The 24,215-nt window shown below is 39.6% G+C and overlaps 1 protein-coding gene across 14 annotated transcripts in view; it reads left to right on the plus strand.

Moving 5' to 3' along the window:
* MEF2C (myocyte enhancer factor 2C) overlaps positions 1-24,215 on the plus strand; it is a 160,060-nt gene that overhangs the window by 51,826 nt on the left and 84,019 nt on the right. For 10 of the 14 annotated variants that reach the window (XM_081930179.1, XM_081930178.1, XM_081930186.1 and 7 more), the window contains one exon: positions 9,176-9,372. In XM_081930179.1, coding sequence (XP_081786305.1) covers positions 9,319-9,372 — 54 coding nt within the window. In that variant the 5' untranslated portion in view covers positions 9,176-9,318. Of the gene's footprint in view, positions 1-6,953; positions 7,213-9,175; positions 9,373-24,215 lie in introns of those variants that run through there. The other 4 variants (XM_081930180.1, XM_081930182.1, XM_081930183.1 and 1 more) reach the window with 3 other exon arrangements.

The following is a 24,215-nucleotide window of genomic DNA, read 5'->3' on the forward strand; positions in this document are numbered from 1 at the left end:
AGCCCGGCTTCGGCTGGGGAGGGCGGGATACAAATAAAATTTATTATTATTATTATTATTATTATTATTATTATTATTATTATTATTATTATTAAATTAGGGAATGATATCAAGAGAAAGAAAGTATCAAAAATAAGGGGTGCCAGTAAACTCAAACACAATTTGGTATGTTGGCTCTTCTCAGGTATTGATCCATTTACATCATTTTGAAAGCATAATTGTAAAGCACAAATCAGTCAGCCTCTCTTTCTCATACACACACACACACACACACACACACACACACAGTCACTTTATTATAATAGGTTCATTAGAACAGAGGGAATGTTTGCAGAAGACCTCGTCCATTACCTGGGTATGTCTGAGCTACAAATTGATATGTTGTATCATGAATTAGGACTCACAATAGCCTTCAATTGCACTTGATCAGAGGAGCTTAATTGGCATTAAGAAAATAGACCAAAGTAAAGAGAGATGTACAAGTGAGAGGATTCGTCACTTTATTGGATTTCAAGACCCTGTGAGCCATGAATCTTAATTGGGGCCAGTTGGGATCATTTAATAATTGCTGTCAGAAGATCAGATTTAATTCTCTTTATAAAAATACCACAGTGGGATGGAGTTAAGCAAATTGTCATTCAAGGTTTCAAATGAACAAAGCTTTAATTAGGTTGATTAGCCTACTGTAAGGAAGAGGAAAGATACAGACAATTGATGAATCTACTATAAGCCATATGTGGGCCATATATGACAGAATTATCAAATACCTTTATTTCAGTTTGGTAAATGTTATTTATCAATATTTATTAATATGCTACATTTCAAGAGTAGCTTCCAAGGCCGTTTATTTTTGTATTTATTTTGTTTGTTCACTTAGATCCATTGTTTTGCATGTATGTTAACTTGGAGATTTTCTGGAAATTAATCATTTATAGCACACATTTACCACAAAGTAAAATGGGGCTGGCTGCAACCTTACCTGAGATTAACCCATTTTACTAAATATGATTTTTCTTTCTGAGTAGATATGCATAGAATTGCATTGCAAAAATTGAAGTGTTCAATGTTTTGTCATGATGGCATCTTCTATGTTTTCTGGCCACAGCAGAATGAAATATTATACCTTTTTATACTAATGTTCATTCTATAAATATGTACCTGTGTGATGTGCTTAATAATGACTAGGCAATTTGTGCCAATAGAAAGTCTTCCTGTTATATTCCTTCATTGGTCCCTCTAACCTTGGGGCTGTGGAAACTCGCTGTTCTCAACTGCAGAAACTTTGGTGGACTCCATCTAAGTGTAGAAGCTGTCAGACCTGGAGGGTAGTGTGAGCTCACGTGTACATTGTTTGTGTGAATGCTACATCAAAAAGAATTAGCACAGGTGTAAACAGCAGTCCAAGTTCAGTGGGGAATGTCCAACCTGATCCACACTCAAAAAATGTAGAGGATACCCATTTTGCCCTGCTTTGTCTGTGAAGTGCGCAGTTCCTATGCAAATTTATCCAGAAGTAAGCCTCAATTGGGGGATTAGACAAGCACATGGAAGACAAAGCTCTCTGTGGCTACTAGTCATAGTGGCCATAGGCTGCTTCCAGGAAGAGCAGCAGGATGCCTGTGAATACGAGCTGCTGGAGAACAAGAAGGAGTGCTATTTTTCTAGAACTCAGTGCCAGAATTCACCATGAATGCCTCCCTTGTTCTCTCATAATGGCAATAGCGCCCATCTGAGAGGTGCCAGAACTGAGTTCCAGTGAGTTCTGGGTGAAAAAAACACCTGGGTCTATTGCCCTTGTGTCCTTCCTTGGGGCTTTCGGTAGGGAACAGGATCTGGACTATATAGATCTTTGACCTGCTCCTGCATCAATCCTTTTTCATTCTTATTTTAGTAGAATATACTCCCACTAAGTAGGTTTAGGATTGCAGCTGTAGTTGCTACCCTCTACTATTTCATTCTCTGTGTAGCTCCATGGGGCAGAGAGGAGTAGGGTGGAAATGGATGCAGAATTTTGCTGGATCTCGAAAGTTCTCACACTGGAAAGTGTTCCACTGCAACTGGGTGTGGCTCCCATCCGTGTTAGTGAATGGAGATTTTTTTTCCTTTCTCACAGGTTGCAGCTTTTAATCACTCCGTATACTAACAGGTTACAAAGAGCCATTTCTGAGAAAACATAATGCACATTGAAGGCCACGAGAAAGATTAGCTAATGTACCTTCCAATTGATTTTGTTTATTTTTTTCCGGCTTACTCATTATGACAATAATAAAATGAAAAATATTGACAATAATCCTGAAGTGGAAAAAGAAAGTCTTTCCCCCACTGAAACAGAGATTGTTAAGTGAACGGGTATTTGGTTACTAAAAGCTAAATAAAAAATAAAAAATCAGCATGACAGCAATATTTCACCTATGTAATGAAGTGTGTTTGTATTTTTGTGTCAAATTGATACTGACCTTCAAGGAGAAACTCTGCCAAACTATCCATCTGCAGTCATGGGCAATGTCAAAGTATCTCCTGTTTCTATGTACACTCCTATAAGTGCATGGTTGTTCATATCTGCCTTGAGAGACAATAGAGTCTGCCTCTGTGGGTGAAATCAAACGCCTGTGTTTGCAGCATTGAAGTGACCTCTGCAGAGCAGAAGTCTAGGCCATGTGTATGGAGGTCCTGGGCTGCCCATATGGCAAGACTCCCCCTTGGCCTCACTAATGTGGACTAAAGGAAAGCCGAGCAATAAGTTTGGCAACAGCTTGGCTGCAGGAGTCGTTGGAAGTAGGTGTACAAGGAGCCATCCAACCATCTTAGGGACTCCAGATTTGTGTAGAGTTTGCTCCTTAGCCTTTTCTTTTCTTTTTCAAAGGTATCCCGTAAGGCAGTGGAGGTTTAGAATAAGAGTTTTCCTTCTTATTTTGGAGCCTTTCTGTTACAATTGCTTCTCCATGCAAGGAACGACCCTGGAAGATGAGCCTGCTGTGAAAGTCTAGAGTAATTTCAGGCTTTGATTATTCAGGACATAATCAGAGCCGTGTCTCTTTTGCTAGCAGCCTACATCAGTGTTTGTCCTTACCGGTGATCAGACACACTATTTTGTTTATAAAATAATTTCTATAAATGAATAAATTTATGTCTTTTGGCAATGCGATATGGAAAGATGAAATAGTTCTTTGTCAGAAGGAATACAGTTTTACTATGTAATAAATCTCATCTGTAATCCATAGAAGAAACTATAAAAGCAAACACACACAAAAGCTTTATAACAAGTTGAAATCATTATCTTCATCATTTAATATTTAGAGTGTCATTGGATGCTGTAGATAAAATCAACTAAGTACTTGCCCACCAAAGTCTAACCCAAATTTGTAGTTTATACTCAGGGCTGGTCCTACCATTAGCCAAGGGAGGTGGGTGCCTCAGCTGGCTGAAATTGTGGGATGGTGAACAGTTGGAGAACAGTATTGTGTGTCTGTGACACATGGTTTGTCCTGCACTCTCTAAGATAGCCTGCTGCCTTCAGTTGCACTGGAAGACAGGGTCCCATCATCTGCTTTGAAGTAGAATTCAGTTATTGCCACTTTGATCAGTTTTTGTACTTGGAATGGGAGAAGGGAGGCATCTTGATTTTTTTGCCTCAAGCAGCAAATCATCTGGGGCAAGTCGTGTTTATGCTTGTAGGCAAGGTTACAGCTTCTGTATGACTTCAGTGTTTGTGCTAAACTTCCTGTTGTAAAATGCATGCTCTCCTGAGATGAATTTAGCAGATTAGAATGAAATCCCTTGCACATCTTTTAATGTGGCAGACCAGTCATAAGATCAAAACACATAAATGTAGGTTATGTTAAATTTCTGAACTGGAATGTTTGAGACAGATGTTTGAAATCTTCAGATGACTCAGATTCACTTTATTTATTTCTTTTAAAAATAATGGCTTTCTGCCCAAATTAGATTACTGCATATAGTGGAGCACGCTGCTCGTGTGTTTCAGATCTAGTGCAGCAGTAATGACATCTAGTGTATAACTGTATAATGAAAAAGTTGTTTTAAAGGGGCCAGATTCTGGTTATATCCTTGTGTGATTGGTGCCAGGGGAAATGGATTTGGCAATGTCTGTACTGACCCATGCCAGCCTCTATATATTCAACGGCAGCATACAGATCATGTCCCATAATAATTTCTCATTGGTGGTGCTGGCTGGACTGGATTTAAGTATTCCAGGTTCAGATTCCTACTTAGCTGTGTGTAAAACTCTTGGTGGCTTTGAGCAAATCTCTGTCTCATTCAGCCTGATTTATCTCACAAAGTGTTATTTTGAGGCGAAGGTTATGATCTTATACATTCTTATTCCTAGGGAGTAGGTTGCATTGGAAACTGTGGGGTTTATTTCAAAATCAACAGGAATAGGATGGACAGAATATATGTGTAACAATATGTGTTATGGCCCACATCAAACCATAGATTAGCATGAATTTAGGATACTCAATTTAGGATATACAAACACTCTGTTGCGCATCTGCAGCTCTTCAGTGTTGGGCTGCGCCATGACCTGCGGTCATTCATGGTCCTATAAGGCAGAACAGTTGAAGCTTCTTTGTTTAATATTAACTAGACTTTTCTGTGCCCGTTGTCATATTGCTGCTCTGTTTCTGGCATCAGTTGGGCTTTCTCGCTTAGTGTCAAATGTACAGGCTGTGCTTTTTGAAGGAATGGAAGCAAGGCCCCTTGTTCATCTTTGAAAACAGAACAGATTTTTATTTTTATTTACAGGGCAATCCGATAGGTGTTGACTCAGAGGCAAGTTTACTTGAAGTCAATGGGGCCTGGGCATAGGATTGCAGTCCTATTCACACTTACTTGGGAGTAAGTCCTAGTGGGAATTACTTCTGAGTAGAAGTAATTCTATCTATAGGATTGCGCTGTCACTCTCTGCCCATGACACAAGCTTGAGGGTTCTTTTGTTTTTGTTTCAAATGTAAGAACCGTTACATTAGAATGTAGGAATATGTACAGCCAGGCATAATGGGCAGGGGCTGCTATTTATGGGACACTTTTTGCATTTTCTAACAAAGCTTCCATCACCATTAAATAAGTTTTCCCTCTGGCTACCACTTTGTTTATAAATTGGATGTATTGAGAGTCCTCCGTTTTGCTGCTGCTTCTTGCCCCTTGGGTGACTTGTTGAAAGGGACCTCTGTCTGGGGTGTTATGCAGCCGAGCAGATTCAGAAAGTTCTGTTCGCAGAAGGAAGTAAAGAGTTTTGGTTCCCATTTTGCACTTCTGGAACAGTTTAAGGAAGGAAGCACCTTTACACCTTTTATTGTTCGTGGTTGCTGACATCATCTCCTTCCCTGACCACTCAGTGCGTGTTTCCTGCTATTCTGTCAAGATTCTTCTGTGTTAGTGAGCGGGAGGGAGAGAGAAGGAGAGAGAGGGGGAAAATGTGTGAGAGAGGGAGTGAAGAATGGCTGTCTGCAGTGCTGCATCTGCCCACTGGAACTCAAATCACTCTTCCCTCAACTATCTGTGCCTTTGGCAATCATAGAGCGAACAGAAGCCCGCCAAACTGAAGTTCCTCTTTTCAGTAAACAGTCTGATTTTATTTTATCTTTACAAAAGTATTTGGGTTTCCAAAAGGGGGAAAATGCCGAAGGCTGTGATTTTGAAGAATGTTAATATCTGAATAATGAAACATCAACATTTTTTTAAAAGATGCATTTGTTTACATATAACTGTCATTAGCCTGGAAGGTTTATTTAATGTGGACACTATTTTGACAGGGCTTCTGGAATAATTTTAACTTGCCATATAGCTAGTTTTGCCTAGTGCACTTTTTTATTTTTAAATGCAGTCTGAGGGTTTATGAAGCACTGCAATTTTTCTAACACTTGTAGTGTACGTAGTGTACGAGATAATGCCCTCTGCAACTCAAAGCATCTTTTCCAAGTTCCAAGGGCAGGTGGTAAGGAATTCTGGATCTCCTTCACTCTTGGCACAGATCTTTAAAAATATTTTAAGGTTTATGGTGTTTTTGTTCATCCCATGATGTATTTTAATTACATTTCTATGTACGGTACTTTGCTGTATGGTTGGGAGTCTTGCCCGTATGTATAAATTAAGATGGATCCTCTATTCATGCAGTTTTGCAAAAATGCATGTGCGTGTTTGTGTGTGGTGTTAATAAAATAATGCATGTTAAAGAGAGAAATCATGAAAAAGACAAAATAGTATGGTTTTGACATTAAGCTGGATAGTGTGCGGGGGAATCCTAACAATGATTTTTTAGTCAAAACAGTAGCACCAAACTGCAACTTCCCTAGCTATAGAACTGCAGTATTTCTGTGTGGTGTGGGCTTACATACCCGCATAAGCATGTATATATGGATTAAAACAGTTGACACATTGTTTCTTGTTCCTCAGCCTATATATATATGAGAAACAACAACATAATAATTGGACTCAATGCTTCCTTTTTAAGCCATACAGGCTTCTTTTCCCCACCTCAATCTCCCGCCTCACCACTTGTCAACAGATTGTTGCTGCGAATGGGAACAATGATTCAAATTCATCTCATAACTTACAATGATGTACATTTGGAGTTCTTTCGATGTACCCGGTGAGCTTGCCCTAGATTTACGTCTGCTAAGTCCAAGAAGTGTTTGTGGAACTATTTGGAGAATATTTTTATGTAGTTGTGGAATGCTTAACGTTCCTGACACTGGGCTGTTTATAATCTTCTTCTTCTTCTTCTTCTTCTTCTTCTTCTTCTTCTTCTTCTTCTTCTTCTTCTGAAAGCTCAGTATGAAATGTGGAACTGCTAGTTGTGTGGGAGGGACTCACCACGTTGTTACTTCACCAGGGGCTCTGCATCCTTGTCCTAACAGACGAGAGTGTCAGCATTTTGTGATCTCTCCCCCACCCCCTCCTCTTTCTCATTCGGCTCCAGCAGCTCGATCCGTAAAGCAGTGCTCCTCTTGGCTAACCCCGTGTCACCACTTCTCTAATCTGTCCACTCTGACCTTCCACCCTCAACAAAGCGACAGCTTAGGCAGGCATAGGACTGTAAGCCGATAGTGCCTCGGGCTCCACGTGAATGAAAGGAAGGGAAATTGTTCCATATGCATTTGCTGTGGATTAGTCTATTGGCTTACTGTTGTGGAGAAAGCCTGTTAGACTTCCTGCACGTACATGGGAATTACCTGGCTTTTTATATCAGAGGTAAGCTTGACTGTTGGGGTTGGAGAGATGCGGGGGGGGGGGGGGGAGAGAGAAACTCCCAAAGAAGCAGTCCAGCTGAGAGAAGTTGAAAAACATTCAAAATGAACTTGTTGTCCTAGTCACCAGCGAATGTCAGAGAATGCAGCTTTTCCAAAACATGCTTAGATTGTATTTAAAATACTTTAAAAAAAGAAAAAGAATCTACTACAATTGAGCGTATGCACTCCTTCTGTGTTTCAAGAGTAATGAAAGCAGGTAGGGTTGTTTTGTCAACTCAGACTGCATAAAAGTGAATTCATTAACTATTTTAAATGCCTCAAACTGCAGAAATGATGTGAGTTGATAGTTTCGTTTCTCTGCTATACTGTAAAGTATAATGATACCAGCACTGGATTCCTTAAGACTTGGTGGTACAGTGTAAAAACTAACTTATGGTGTATAAGATTTGGAGTTTGTGACTGAGTAATAGCCTTCTAATTTTTTTTCTTAAGAGGCCAGAACACAGAATAGCTGTAAAATAAACTGACGGAAACAAAATGAGCACAAAACTGAAAATTTGAGTAAAGATCAGCTTTTCCGATCTGAATTTTCAGGCCAGAATTTTCAGCTTCAGAATAAAGTTACATACTGTACCTTTGGGGATAATTTAACAGGTTGGCTATAGGAAAGCCAGCCTAAAGTTCAGATTGCACTGTCATATTTTAACATTCTTGTGAATTAAGAAATCATTTTATTGGAACACGGTGGTGTGTGTTGGGGAGAATTAGGCACTAATAAATATAAATGCAATTTTCGATTTCTCTCTATGTGTGCTAAAATTTGTATTTTAGCCTATGTGTGTCTACTCAGTAGTGAGTCCTATTGAGTTAAATGGGAGCTACACTTGGGTGACTGTGTATAGGATTGCAGTCTCAGTAGACATACATAATAAACATTAATGTTTGCAATGTGCTACAGGGAGATATTTGATTTTATCCACATAACTGTCATATATCTTTCGCTTGTGACCTTTTGCTTATTTTTTCAGCTTTTGATTTGCTTTTTATGTAATGTTTTGCAATAGTTTTGAATGAATCCTCTGGTTTATTTTTTGTGTGGAAGAATATTAGGAACACATTGTCATGTGTTTATGAGCTTTCTTTTGCAGTTATGACTCTTTATGATGTGATTAGTTTTTTGCCCTTATGTGTGAAGGAATGGTAGATGCGTGGGTTATATTAACAACTGCACCAATTATTACACTTATTGTAGGTGGAAATATATACAAATATATTTAGTCTGTAAAAAAACCCTCACTTTTCAATAAGAGAGCTAAAGGGGTATTTTTCTCTTGAACTATTTCATCTGCAGTCATTCTCTTTCTTTTAAAAATGGAATATAAGGTTAAAGGATTTAGATTTGGCTGACATTTCTCATATATCAAATAGTACTTTAATAATGGTCTAGCCTAGTTTGCATAATAAGAAACATTATCACCTCTTCTGTTTTCCTTCAAAAGTGAATTAGCTTGATTACTTAGCTTGCACAGGTATGGAAAGGTTCATTAACTCCCTGATTTAGGTAATTTTTCATATTTCCAAGGAAGTCTTACAGAATAGAGAAAATTTGCATCTATGAGAAGTATGAGTGCATGCACTTTAATTGTTTTAGTGATGTCTTAAAAGCTTTCTTCAGCGCTTATATCCAGAGCCTAAGATATATGTTCCCCACTGAAAGCGTATCTCTTACTTCTGAATAACTGTCTGTAGGATTGAGGTGCCATAGCTACAAAACAAAACAAAAATCCAGTTTAGCGCAATTACTAATAATAATAATGCCTAATAATTTCTGACTTTATTGCTTATTTAGCAGTTCTGCATTCAAAACCACACTTAAGCCAGTTGGTAAGATATCATAGTAGCATCATTCTATAAAGATTATGTCCAAATAACTCCCTAACACTTCATTTCTTTTGTGTACTTAGCAGGAACGGATGCAGGGGTCTGTGAATTGAATCGCGTAAGTGCTGAAGAAGGATTCTTGGTTTGAGGAAACAGGAAAGAGGAAGGAAAGATAAGAAGAAAATACACGAGTGTAGGAACGAACGAGAGAAGAAAAACGGGGACTATGGGGAGAAAAAAGATTCAGATCACAAGGATTATGGATGAACGTAACAGGCAGGTAGGTTGCAAAATAATCCTCTTTGCACTTCACAGTCACATCATGGCATAAGTCAGATCTGTGCTTTGGGGTTAATTTTTTAAAGGGCTCGAAAACATCACATCTGCATCATATATCTGACATTTACAGTAATATTCACATGCTATTGTCTGTGAAGCTTCAATATTTTTATGCATATTGTTGCATGTTATACACTTTAAAAAACACTCTCTAGTTTTAATATAATACAAGATCCTTCTGCTGAGGATATATCACTGTGACACCTGAATTGTTGTGTAAGATCAGCTCCTTTCTATCAATTGCAAACTACTATAATTCCAAAACTAACTTTGCTTAGATTGAGACTGTTGCCAATTGCAATGTCAATATTTATTTTATAAACCAGAAAAGCTCAAGGGGGTATGTTGTGGACCTGATCAAGCAAATTTTATTATTTTTCTTTGTATCCCCCCTGTCAAAAATCTGTCATGGACTAGGGTTTTTAGTTATAAAATTTTCAGGCAGAATTTCAGTCCTGAAATACTACCAATAAATCTGACACCTATATGGCAACCATAAAATTGAATTAAGACTTTAAGAAAAGTTTGTTACTTCCGTTTTAAAGCAGAGTCAACCTTATAGTAGAAAGGTGTTTGCTTAGACAATCCAATGTACAGAGCAAGAAAAGTACAGAAATAACAAGAAGAAGAAAAGCGAGACAAGCAAACAAGTAAATAACATTGTAGCTTCTTACCTATTCAAGAAGTGGTTTGTGCATGTGTGTTATGATTATTTTTACTCTATCCAAACCTTCCCACAATATTATAGGATAGGTCATGATAACTGCATGTTAAACCGTTCTTTAACAGTGCAGATGTCACCGTAAAACACACTCATACTTTAATGTTAAGGCTTTAAAAGGCTCTGATCCAGAGAAAACTGTGGGTAACAAGGTGTTGCTGACTACCAGCAACAGGCAGGTAATAGCTATATGAATTATCCCCGAGGGATGCACATTCCCCTTTTTATTATAAAACTGATGAGAAGACGTCCTCCCATCTGCTCTGCGCAGTGCTGATGTCTATGTACATTTTGATGCACATCCAATCTGTGCCAGCTGTGTGCTGAGCTCTGTATGCAGAGTTCTCACTGGAAGCCATGTGTAGAGTTCCACATCCCAGCTATCTGTCTTGGGGCTCCTTGCACGTTTCACCTTGTTGTGTTCTTAGATTTCAATCCAACAAGGGCAACTTGTGTAGCTGGAAGCCAGCTTGTGTGCATGGCCCTCCGCTAGCTGATGAGCCACGTGCCCCTTGTAGAAAGAACCCAACATAGAAATAATTTATTGTTCTAATTTTCAAGCAAGCCTTGTATGAAATTTAAAACGCTGCAGTGCAGGCATAACTTGCCCTCTTTGTGGCAGAAAATCAAGTTTCAAATAAAGCAAACAATGATAATATTTATGATTGATGCATTCTGAGTTTTCCCTGTAGGTTACTTGTTGCCCTGGGCCAAGCCAGAAAGCAATAAGTCTGTCAATACGAAACCACCATATTTGCTTTAATTGTTTATAGCTTAGAATTTAAATTAAAAATGGAATAGTGAGCAGCATTAAGCATTTAGACATCAGTTGTTTTGTCCATGAGCATATTGCCAGTTTGTGTAAAAAAAATAAAATGCCTAAATTAAATTAAATTAAATTAATTGTTGAGGGGATTAATATTTGGCAAAAAGGAGCTTATTTTGATTTTTACTATCTATTTAAAATATGGACAATAGTTCAGAAGCTATTATTTTATTCAAGTGTTACTTTATCAAGAAATAGAACACTCTTACTTCCCAGAATATGGAGGTCCATGGAACTGTTAATCACCTTTCCGCCAAGGTTTACCACAATCATTTAACTCATTCATATTGAATCAATGGGTTTGGGCATGATTTTTGTCTATGGAATTGGCTTTCCAAGGCAGTTAGATTTGCGCAAGGTATTGTACAAAACTAAGTTAACCACCCTTTAGTCCCATTAAAATCAATGGGGCTAAGCGCTTGTCTTCACTTTCACTTGCCCTGCCACTTTTCCCTGGGGAAGCATGCCACTTGCCTCTGAATCTGAGCAAACATCAATCAGGTTTTCCATGAACTGACATTTGCCCCGGTTCAGTGGTAAAGAGCTGGTTTTCCTGGGGAAAGCGGTGGAGCAAACAGAGAATCCTCTCAGACCAATGGATGAGCCTTTAGTCATGACTAGCTTCTTTCATTTTAACTTACTTCCTCAGGATCAAACCCACAGCTGGTCATTTTAGATTGTACAGTTTTAGGATCTACGTGTTTGAGCTGTAGACTGTAGACAGTAAGATACAGTTAGAAGTCTTGAAATGAACTACAATATAAGCTTACTCTTTGGGCACTATAAAGGAAAGTTTCACATTCTTTACGAAGAAGAGCACTGGGAAGGATTGCAAGCGTAAGGGGAAGGGGAAATGGCTACGTCCTCAACATAGGAAGCATCCTCATACCAAATTCACCCACCTAACTGAATGGCAGGTTTTCAGAGAAGGGACATTCCCAGTCATATCTGGAGATGCTAGGAGTTGAATCTGGGGCCTTCCGCATGCAAAGAGATGTTCTACAAGTGCGCTATGTCACTCTTCACTTACTGTGAGAAGACTATACAGATTATACAATTCATTCAAAGCTAAGCATTTCAAAGTCCTGGGCACTTCCATGGTGAATTTCAGAAAGATTTGTTTCTTCTCTGGAAATCAACGAGGCTTGAACTTTGCATCCATAATGGCTCACTGAATGTGCTCTAGATTTCAATGATTTAGTAGAGAGAGAGAGAGAGAGAGAGTGAAATCCTGACCTGGAAGATGTCAGGATTTGTCTTTCCTCTTAAGCTAGCCCTGCAGTTGCAAGATGAACTCATGAAACCGATTTACATTTATGGCATTAAACTATGCTTGCCATTTTCCCTTTGTGACTGCATGTCACACATTCAAGGTTGTGTTCTCAATCTTCCCTCTCTACAACTTAACAATGTTAGAATTGTTTGACTAGTTTTAAAATAGAAGCTGAGATTCTCAAGACCTCAGGTGTATTTAAAGAACCCTAAAATCATATGCTGTGGCAGATTTTTAGTAATGCTAAAAATAATCTAGTGCGATTTGAGAGTTCACTGAAGTAAAAGTTGCAGGGTTCTGCAACCCTTGCTTTTGAATATATTTGTGTTTCGAAGTAACCCTGATTTGAATCCAGCTATGTAATACTCAGAATTCACCAAAATTGATGGACTTAGCTTTGAAATTAGTTGAATGCAACCCACAAAACTTGCTATTGTTTTAGGCTTATTTTTATCAGAAGGTGTAGAAGGGAATGCCCAGATAAGGAGTGTGAAATGTGAAATGTAAAGACAAATTAAAGATATCCAACTCTGTATTTCCCACAGTACACTAATGTAGGAGCAACGGGTAAGAAATAAATTCAACCCTGTTTGCATTTATAGGCAAATATACCTAGTCTGCATTTTCCAAAACAATACGAGAACTGAAACACAGCCATCTTTGGAATTCACACTCCTCCAGTTCATCGCAGTTCTCCAGCCAAGTAATGTGTACAAAGATGCCAACATTTGTGAAAACAACCTACAGAGATGCATCGTATCATGGCGAATTGCTTGCAAAAAATGTATATATTAAGCAAAACTGCATTAAAATTTTGGCTCTTGAAATAAATGTGCACTAAAATATCAATGTATTTTCACTTTTTTAAAAAAATCAGAAAATGACGTGGAAATGTAGAAAAAATGATCAGGAACAGAAAGATTTTCATACCTTAGGGGAGGTGGGGGACTAGCATATAGGAAGGAGAGTTTAAGCTGTCCCCTGTCAGCTGATTCTCACCTACAAATGCCTTCACTCCCTGGCAGTTTTAAATCTTCTTCCAAGCTGAGCTCTGAAACCACTAGTCAGGGGTAAAAGATGCAAGGAAGTCATTGCATAGAATCATAGAATTGTAGAGTTGGAAAGGAGCCCAAGGGTCATCTAGTCCAACCCTTTGCAATACATGAATCTCAACTAAATCAAACATAACAAATGGCCATCCAACCTCTGCTTAAAAACCTCCAAGGAATGAGAGCCCACCACCTTCCAAGGGAGTCCATTCCACAGCTGAACAGCTTCTACTGTAAGAAGGTTATTTATGATGTTCAGTTGGAGTCTCCTTTCTTGTAACTTGAATCCATTGGTTCAGGTCGTCCCTCTGGAGTGGAAGAAACAAGCTTGTTCCATCTTCCATGTGACAGCCCTTTAGATATTGGAAGATGGCTATCATATCTCGTCTTTTTCAGGCTGAACATACCCAACTCCGTCAACTGTTCCTCATTAGGCTTGGTTTCCTTAATCATCTTGGTTCCCTCCTTGTTTGCAAATGAGAAGCAGCATAATATCCAGGAAAACAAAGATTTGGCCTATTGTCCTATTCACACTGACCTGGGAGTGTTACAGAACTGAGTAGGATTTATATCCAAGTAGGCATACATAAGATGGCACTGTTAGACTTCTTCTGGCTCACAACCCAGAGAAGGAGATTGCCTTTTCCAGACATTTCACCCTTAATATAATTTTATTCCTTGTTTCTTTTTGTATAAGCCTGCTTCGTGTAGCCAAGCACAGGAGTACAAAGTTGCAAGATGGTACCCAGCAACTCAGGAAACTGTTTAAAATTAAAAATACAGTACAATAAAGTTTTGTGCAACTTTGTTTTTGCTGTTAGGAAGGGAAACATTTAACAGAAATATATCAACTGGAGCAAGCCTTGTGAGTTAAAATACAAATCAGTAGATATTTAGAATATTTTTCTCAAAAGAGTTACCTTAACTCATTTAATGTCACTTGAAGAGATTTTCAACACTGCAGTGAGACACTGACCCCAAAACAAAATCCTACAACAAACTCTGCTGCCAACTCTTTCCACACATATAGGACTGAATGATATAAATTACAGTATTGCGTAGTTATACTACCACTGCAGTGTTTTTAGTTGATTGGCAAAGCAATTCTATGGTGGGGTGACAGGAGATCCAAAATGGAGTCCTGCCAGGTTGCAGAGAGGGGTTGACAGCTATATATTACCCTTTCCCCCTTAGCCCTCCCATTGACTCAAATGGAGGGGATTTAATTTGGCAGCTCCAGTGCTAGTATAGCTTTGAGCCGATTTTGGCACTATATCAGGGGAACCAAAGGGACTTAGAAATCTGCAGATCTTTGGTTTCCCCCTGACCACTTCTCTACAATACCCCATTTCTGTGACAGTGGTGGGTCTTTACATGGCTGTATCAGGAAGGCCTCTAGTGGTGGACCTCTCTCTCCACCTGTAGGGGGAAAAAAGAGTTCTGCAGCAGCCTCTAGCCCCTCAATTGCCCTCCTAGAGTTTTGTTAGCGTCATCCATTAAAATCCCTTTACTGACTGAAAATATGGCCTTATGAATCAGGCAGCAGAGTCCCATCCCTCTGAGCATTATTTTTTATTACAGGAAGATCAAAAACATAGTGGGTGGCAGCCATCTTCTTGAACAAGATGTTGCCCCCAGCTCTCCTACACGCATTAGAATGCTCTTCAAATATGGCGTCTGTTGTGACACACATGGGCATCATCTGAAAATAAATGGGAACTGTTTTCTTCCTATTTTTTTATTCATAGGGAACCAAATCAAGATGAGATACATGAGTTAAACAATTAAAAGTCATGTGAAGAAGATATCTTTAATTGGGCCATAGCCTTAGTTCATATATGTACACCTTCTCAATCAATGCCCTTCTGTGGTTTGAATGTGGTGAACATTCAACATCTCCTTTTTAAAATTGTATTTATGAATGGATTGGTCATTAGAAATGGACGAGAGAAACTTGTGGGGGTGGGATTTAGTCTTCCGTGGCATTCCATTTGTGACCTATACTTCAGGGGGGAGTTTAAGAGACAGATAAAGTATGCTGAATGAATTCATCTGTTAATGAATTACCAGATCTGACACACTTTCTTCTGGTTTGAATCATGAACTCAATAGGCTAGGTCACTACAAACAGAAATGATCTCATGTGTGCTGTGTCATGCAAATTGAGCGCAAGCCTGCAAGTGTTTGGGGGAGGCAGAATCCATCTTCATTTATGGGTTTCTTAACTGAATGTCATTTATGTTGATTTGATAGATGGTGTCTTTGCTTCAAATGTGTGCTCGTTTTTAATTCCAGTTTACAAGCATGTGTGCACACACAACCCTTCTTTTTCACTGTCTGCTTCGTGCATTAAATGAAATCTTCCCTATGAAAGCTAACGCCACAGTTCATACTCCAAGTCATAAAAATATGAACTAAGCATTGATTCCTATATGCTTGTATTCTTGCTATTATTTGTATCAAGACCTATTTTCTTCCTGATAGCTGTGAACAAAATATTCTACTTTTAAGAACAAATTCCATTTCTTTCTCAAAGTAGAAAACAATGTTTGCTTCTTCAGCCTAAGGACATTTTTTATTCCAATTAATTTCGTTGGGAATCACACATAATCACACGTGAAGTCATGTTTAGTTTTATTGTTTGGGATCCCAGTTTTATTTATTTTTTAATGCTCCTATAACACAAAGTATTATTCATGATAGTGTGTGTGTGTGTGTGTGTGTGTGTGTGTGATGAAACAGATTTTGAAGGCAATTGCTAAACAGATTATGAACATCGTGGCACTAGGCTGTTTGTACAGTACTACTAAACTATATTGGAGCACAATTTAGATGAACTAGCTTCAAATGATATATTTAGATCCCACTGCTTTTAATTGTTAGTATTATCAAGTAGACAAAGTAAAAAGCAAGCCAAGTCAGTGAGTTGTCACAGACACAGGCAAAAGAAATGATCACTTCTAAAATTCATTTGGAAGGCCCTGAGGGAGTAAGAGCTGGAGGTGGGAAGCAAAACTAAAGTCATTGTGTGGAGGAAGAAGTTGCACTCTTCCTGTTTTGACAGGAAATGGAGACAAATGTGCTTCCTGACCATTTGCTCAGTAGGGAATGAAATATTCTCTGACCTTTACCTCATGAACATTTTAGCTTTGTTTTAACTAGTAAACATGTTTTCACCGCAAACATTTATTTGTATTTGCCAAAATGTAATATACGGCTGAAATGACACCCTCATTGCTTATGAGGGTGTGCAGCATACAGACTCATTTGCAGCGTGTGTGTAACGTTAAGCGGGGTGGATTCTATTGCAAACGAAATGTTCTCCTTAGAACTTTATAACATACAGTTCTCCAAGGTGCAATTTCAAGCCCCACAAAATTCATGATTCATGTTCAATTTCGTATCTCTTTTGACCACCTAACTTTTCATGCATGTATGATTGCCAGTTGCCAGCATGTGTTGGTATGAGACAGCATGAGGAAAGGAAAGCAACTCGGAGTCCTTCCATCTTGCAGTGCATAACCACAAAATGCAGCTGCTATTCTGGCTTATGCTCATCTAACCAGCATGGGGTAGAAGGGAGGGGAGAGAGGGGGGGAGGGAGGGAGGGAGGGAGGGAGGGAGGGAGGGAGGGAGGGAGGGAGAAAGAAAGAAAGAAAGAAAGAAAGAAAGAAAGAAAGAAAGAAAGAAAGAAAGAAAGAAAGAAAGAAAGAAAGAATTGTTTTAGAATATGGGAGAACAAGAGATATGAAATACTTCTAAACCTTTTAAATTCTGGATTCTTAAAACACCTGTTAATTAACATACCTGTTACTCTTGAAGGCAAGTGTCATAACAGAGAACAGCAATCCTGTATTTGAAAACTTAGGACATGTACTGGGTTTTTGTTTTGTTTTTTTTACTAGATAGAGGGTGCAATTTGAACAGTTTGGTTAACTCCATGCTCCGTTATTTGTTTGCTACTATTCTTATGAGATGAAAGAGAGAAGACCCTTTCTATGATGTTCTAGACTGTTCTGCTTTATCACATCTGTCTACAGTGTTAGAAACTGAGATATGAAATCTAGGAGTTAAATTACACCTTAAACCTAGGTTATGGGTGCCACCATGGAATGTCTAGGTGCACTTTTTTAATAACACGAATACAAAGCTGAAAATGAATGAACTTCAGCTTAAATCCTATGTTCATTTTTCACATGGTCTAGTATGAAGACTGCAAAAACCAAAACAAAGCCATGCTTCCCCTGCCCACCCCCTTAATATTCTTATGTGGGTCCCTCAAAACGCTGTCTTTCTGTAAGGCCAACTGAGAGGCAGAATCTATCAGCTTGCTTGGTGCTGCAGTGATCTCCTGGAAGTTGAGCAGAATTTCTCCTCCCACACCCTCAGCACCAGCAGTGGCAGTTTTAATCTAAAATCTTAGGCGCAGTACTGCGCCCAGAGCTCAGAAATTGCTCTCGCTAATGAAATTCCAAGTCGCAAAATGCGCCTAGAATAATGGGAGTTTTGAACGCTGCCTGTGTAATCCATTGCGCAGTTGAACTGGAATACAGTATTTAGTTCTGAGTCCATTCATTTCCACTGAAGTCAGTGACACTAAATCAGTGTACATCTTAATACTTAGCAAGCTTGTCAATTGGCTGCTTGCAAGGTGGGGTATGTGTGCGATATATTATAGCCACAGCTTTACAGCATCTCTCAGGCAGCTAGGGATAAGCATGCTAGTGCTGGTGACAATGGTTCTCTTCGCAGCCTGCCTCAGTGCTGTCTTGTCCCTGTGAATTATCCAGAAGGATTAGAAGAACATGGCAGCAGGCTGATGAAGTGTGCCTGGCTGCTCTTTTTAAAGATCCTTTCATTTAATGGGTCCTGCCCAGTCGTTACACAAAGGAGGATTTGTCAGGGGGCAATCCTTCAATGATGCTTCGGCCCATCACTGCTGTGGAGTGTAACCATAAAGCTGGTAGAAAAGGAGCCTTTGTTAAATCATGATTTGAAAACACAGACACACACACAAGGAGATGCAAACTTGGGAATCTCATTACTGCAGAAAGTCATGTACAGCTTTTATGAAAGCTAATTGTGCTTAACTGCTTTGGATGCTTTTTTAGCAAACACATGCAAAAATGTGATATCCTGGAATAAAGAGACTTTCTGGCTTTGGTGGGGAAATATATAGAAATATATAAGGAATGGGGGGGGAGTGTTGTGGAACAACAGTAAAGAGTTGGATCCAGAATGAATTAGTCACACTTGGGGCTTGTTGAAATCTATGTGAAAAGTTAGTCATCCTGGATTAAGCTTAAATCCTGCTGATTGTCATGGGAATGAAATGCAAATAACAGCCTGCAATCCTAATTCCACTTACCTGAGAGTAAGCCCCATTGAATCTAGCAGGAATTGTAGACATGGTTAGGACTCCGCTGTTAGTCCAGATCCAGTGCAGCATGGCAAGCAATGTTAAACTGGCCCTTCAAAGTCCTTTGTAATCCTTATGAAATTATTTTAAAGCAAGGAAGCTTTATTTAAATATGCAAAATATTTAGCAGACATAATTCCTACCTACACATCGTACGCTTATGTCTCTATAGAAATGCCATGGTATAATGGCTCTAGTTTGTAGAGCGAAAAAGGACTTAAAAGTTCACAGTGAGTCCCTTCTCCCTCTATACACTTGGTGGACATCAGCACTGTTATTATGGGATGGTCAAAATTATTCTGCCAGTTTACTAAAGGGAGAGACAGGAATAGTCCGGAGAGTGGGGGCAGAGAAGGGGCAATGACGACAACAACAACTACACCCTGTATCATTCCCTATCACCACAAGAGCAGATGACAAAGTGGGTAGATTTGTGGCTTTTACCTTTCACCAGTAATTTTTGCTCCTACACGGAGCCAATTAAAGCTAGGAGTGGCACAGTATGTCATCTGTAATTTTAGATAAACATAAACAATGGCCAAGTGCTGTTCCTTTTTTGCTACCACAAATTGTTGGGGTGGCTTCTAGGTGGAAGAAGTCAAATTTCTTATGTTTTACAAAGTTATATGTGAGGGGGACCTGCCTGCAAAACAGGGAAGCTTCATTCACTACAAAGCAAAAGGCCACTTGATCTCTGTCTGCAATTACCATACACATAGGATCATATTGCAGTTTGTATACAGATTTATATTTCAACAAGTTCTAGTCCTGTTCACTTTCACTAAGGCCATCTTCCACCAGTGCTATTTAAGGACTAAGGACTCATTCATGACCACTTGAGCCCATGCTTGCCTGCGCTGTTTTTCACTGATGCAGCCCAAGGTTGAGCCAGGAACTTGAAAGCTGCACACCATGTGTAAAATGAAGACAGACTGGCTTTTTGCATGTCATCCCAATTGCTAAAAAAGCTAGGGTGGTTTGTCTATGATCAACTTAGATTGTGGCAGGCCGGCAGCATGAATGAGAATGAACTTTTAAAAACCACAAGCTCAGATGGTCATGTGAATGATCTGTAGTGTTGTTTTCAGGGGGTGCAGCTGGCAATATATCCTTAGTGTGGTTCCCCTCTCTCATCATGTTCCCCTCTTCTTAGTGGGACTCCTCAACTCCATTGTCCATATCTTCAGCTCCTCCTTGCCATTGCTGTGACTTGCTCTCTAGCTAGAGAGGCCCAGTGAGCAAGATGCTGTCCTCCCCATTGCTGTCCTCCCCATTGCTTTCATCATTTACTTGCTTACACTTTCCGAGTCAGAGAAAAGGGGTTAATGTATCCGGAACCCTGCAGGAGAAAGAAAAATAAGTCAAGGGTAGAAGAGAGAGGATTTGATGAAGGCAAGTTGCAGGTAGAGGTAATTTTAGCGCGCGCACACACACACACACACACACACAGTGGCTTCGTAGCTCAAATTCCCCTTTCTAAAGTTGCCTTTTAAAAAAGGATGTTGGGGATTTACTTCAGTTGGTTTTGTGCCATTTCAGTAGCATTATTATTTTTTTTTTTATAAATATTTTATTAGGTTTTTAATAAACAAATTTCCACTTTCAAATACATACTTCCATGAATCCAATGGACTTCCCCCATCTCCCAAGCACTGCATTCCCTGTGTAACCAAAACCTCAGCAATTTGTTGACTTGTTTTGTACATAACAATATATCTTCCATTTTATCGTGTTATCTGATGTAATCATTTCGATACAATTGCATTAATTTTTAATTTCCACACAATAAAAATATTTCGTTACCTCACTTCTGTCTTATAGTGTCTTATTTATCAATTCAGAAATTTGCCGATACTGAAGCTGTACCTTCCTAGAAAGGAGCATTTTTTAACATTCATACAACTTATAATGCTTTTTCAAATAGTCCTTAAAATTTTTCCAAACTTCCTCCGTTTCTTCTTCTCCCGAGTCTCGAATTCTGCCAGTCATTTCAGCCAACTCCATATAGTCCATCAGCTGCGTCTGCCATTCTTCCAATGTGGGTAGATTTTGTGTCTTCCAGTGCTTTGCCAACAGAATCCTCGCTGCTGTAGTAGCGTACATAAAGAAAGTTCTATCTTTCTTGACCATCCTCTGGTCTACCATGCCCAGAAGGAAGGCCTCCGGTTTCTTAGGTAAGGTGAATCTCAGCACCTTTTTTAGTTCATTATGTATCATTTCCCAGAAGGCCTTCACTTTCGGGCAGGTCCACCAGAGGTGTAAAAATGTCCCTTCCTCTTCCTTACATTTCCAGCATTTATTATCAGACAGGTGATATATCTTTGCAAGCTTGACTGGGGTCATGTACCACCGGTATATCATTTTCATAATGTTTTCCTTCAAGGCAGTACATGCCGTGAATTTCATTCCGGTGTTCCATAACCTTTCCCAGTCTTCAAACATAATGTTATGCCCCAAGTCCTGTGCCCACTTTATCATAGAGGATTTGACAATCTCATCCTGTGTGTTCCATTTAAGCAGCAAGTTATACATTCTCGAAATTAGCTTGGATTTTGGCTCAAGCAACTCTGTTTCTAGTTTCGATTTTTCCTCCTGAAAACCCACTTTTTTGTCTGCTTTAAAAACTTCCTGGATTTGAGCATAATGCAACCAATCTCGCACCTTGTTTTTTAACTTTTCCATACTCTGTAACCTCCATTTATCTCCAATTTTTTCAATTATTTCCCAATATTTAGGCCAGTGGGCCTCCATATTGAGTCTTTTACGTGCTTTGGCCTCCATCGGTGAGAGCCACCTCGGAGTTTTACTCTCCAATAAGTCTTTATATTTTGACCAGACCATGAAAATTGCCCTTCTGACAATATGGTTTTTGAACAATTTATGAACTTTAACCTTGTCATACCACAAATATGCATGCCACCCAAAAGCATTATCAAATCCCTCCAGGTCAAGGACATCGGTGTTCTCCAATAGGATCCAATCCTTCAACCAGCAGAGGGCTGCAGCTTCGTAATATAACCTCAAGTCCGGCAGGGCAAACCCCCCTCTTTCTTTCGCATCTGTTAATATTTTAAACTTTATTCGGGGCTTTTTGCCCTGCCAGACAAATTTAGATAAATCCCTCTGCCATTTTCCAAAACATTCCACCTTATCCACGATCTGGAGGGACTGCATTTCAGTAGCATTATTAGAAGACCAAAGGTGTTTTCAACTATCTACAGCCGGCCGGATGCAGTGATGTCTTATAACCAATGACTGCCATGTGAATTCCTTTTGCGTGTTTTGAATGTTAGTGAGATGTGAAGTTTTAGTTGTCTTTCCTATTTTGTCGTGCCTGGTGGCAGAGTAGGCCAAATGTCTCCCTAAGGAGGGACTCAGTTGAAACTTAGTGACGTGTGATATACTTGGAGGTTGCCTAGCACCTGTTTTGCTCTCCAAGTAAGAGCTGGTTTACACGTTCCTTTATTCATGTGTAGCAGATTTCCACCCGATGATTATCCTCAGCATTGCTGTATCCTCACCATTGTTGCTACTCAGATCCTCTGGAATGCATGGGGAGTTTTTATGCCAGTACCAGATGTTCTTAGCAGCATCTGTTGCTTGTGCAGAAAGTCTCCACAAAATCCTGATGATCTGTGCGGCAAACCACACTAGACAATACAACCCTTGTTATGGCAGCCAACACAGGGAAGCCTTGAGCATATTGTAATGTGTAGACTGATATTAATTCTGAGTGGTAGAATAACGAAGTGCTCTATGAGAATTCTTTTAATTTGAAGTTCACATTGGAAGTTGTCTTGCACCATGTTGGAGCATTGGCCCATCTTGCTCCCTGGGGATTCAACAGATCTTTCTGGAGATGCAGGGAACTGAATTTGAGACATTCTGTGTTCAAAGCAGATCCTTCTACTCAAGTTGTTGCTACAGGGTAACCTACAGGCCTGGACAGCTTCAAAATTTTCTTCAGTATCTGAGCCCGTGTTAGTTGCGTGTGCTTTCTTAGCAGCATTGACATTCTTCCGGGAAGACCAGTGCTCACAGTGGAAGTGAAGGGCACTGTCGGAAGGCATGATTAAGGGCACTGGAATGTTCTGGAGCACAGGAGATGTTGCAGCAGAATGGTGCTTCAGGAAGAGTGGCCAGAATTTGGGTTGCTAATTGAGGGAGACTGAAAAGTGGATTAGCAAATAGAAAACAACAAGTAAACAGAAATAGTTGACTAAAGCAAGAAGCAATAGAAATGATATAGGGCTGTTGGTCAGTGGTAGAAATTTTGCAGAATGTTCCAGGTTCAGCCTCCTGCATCTCCAGGAAGACTGAGAGATAACTGTGTCTGAAATCCTGCACAGCTTGTGCCAGTCAGTGTAGACAATGTCAAGCTACATAGGCTGATTCAGTATAAGGCTATCTTCTCATATTTGTGAAAGATGGATGGTTCTTGAAGCTCTGAGCCATTCTGGGACTGTACTGGGCCCAGTCATACCAAAATGGGATAAGGTATACTTAAATGAAGACTTGACATTCCATAAGTGCAGCATCTCCCATTATGTTGCAGTGATGGGGGAACTGTTTTGCTTCATACCCTAATTGCATCTTCTATACATGATTCATTCACAAAAGGGGGGGGCAAAAGAGAGAGAGAGAGACAGGCAGAGGGACCACTTACAGGACCACAAACCTAAGCATGCAGGCAAACAGGAAAGTGAACACACTCATTCTGACATGAGTGCACAGACAAAAATACCCCTATCAGTTTTCAAATCCCAAGAAATGACACACACCCACAATGCAGCAAAATCAAACTTGAGCCTGACCTTTTTTAAAACTTTCCTTGCAGTTGCCTCACTTCTGGCTCTCTGCAAAAGAAGAAGGCACAAGCATGTTAACTTATTTCTCACAGGTCTTCTGGGTAAGAACTTAGGCAAATTGTTTGTTACAATCAGACTCTTCTCCCTGTCATATACTTCAACTCTCAGTACCTTTTGACTCTGTATGGAAGTGGCATAATAGAGGAATAATCAACAACACTTGGAAATAGGCCAATAACTTGCACCGTAGATAGAAATCAGAAAAAGTAGTTGCTTCTCCAGAGTAGGAATTGGGTCCTACTTTTGAGGCTCCATGCTCTTCCTTCACAATCTCAGGGTGTGAACCTCAGACTACCCTCCTGGCTAAACTGTTTTCTGAAGATCAGACTGCACTACGTTGCCTGTAGACACTCTTCAGATATTTAGAGAGCTTCTTTGTGGATGCCCTTACAAAGAGTCTCATTGCAGAACTATATTTATAAGTATATACTAATGCTGTGCTGCAACCCGTACTCCAGTTTTTCAAATTATTTCTTCCCAAGACCGAAGCTCAGCTGAGGATATTATGGGGTTTTCAGGAAAGGCAGTACCCATGAAGGCTGCAGAGTGCAGACCATGATTTGTGGAATGAAAAAAGGGGCATCCACAAACATCCCTTGTCAAACTTGAATGTATAGTAAATACAACA

This window comes from Podarcis melisellensis, assembly GCF_964234715.1.
Source record: "Podarcis melisellensis genome assembly, chromosome: 11".
NCBI classification, from domain to species: domain Eukaryota; kingdom Metazoa; phylum Chordata; class Lepidosauria; order Squamata; family Lacertidae; genus Podarcis; species Podarcis melisellensis.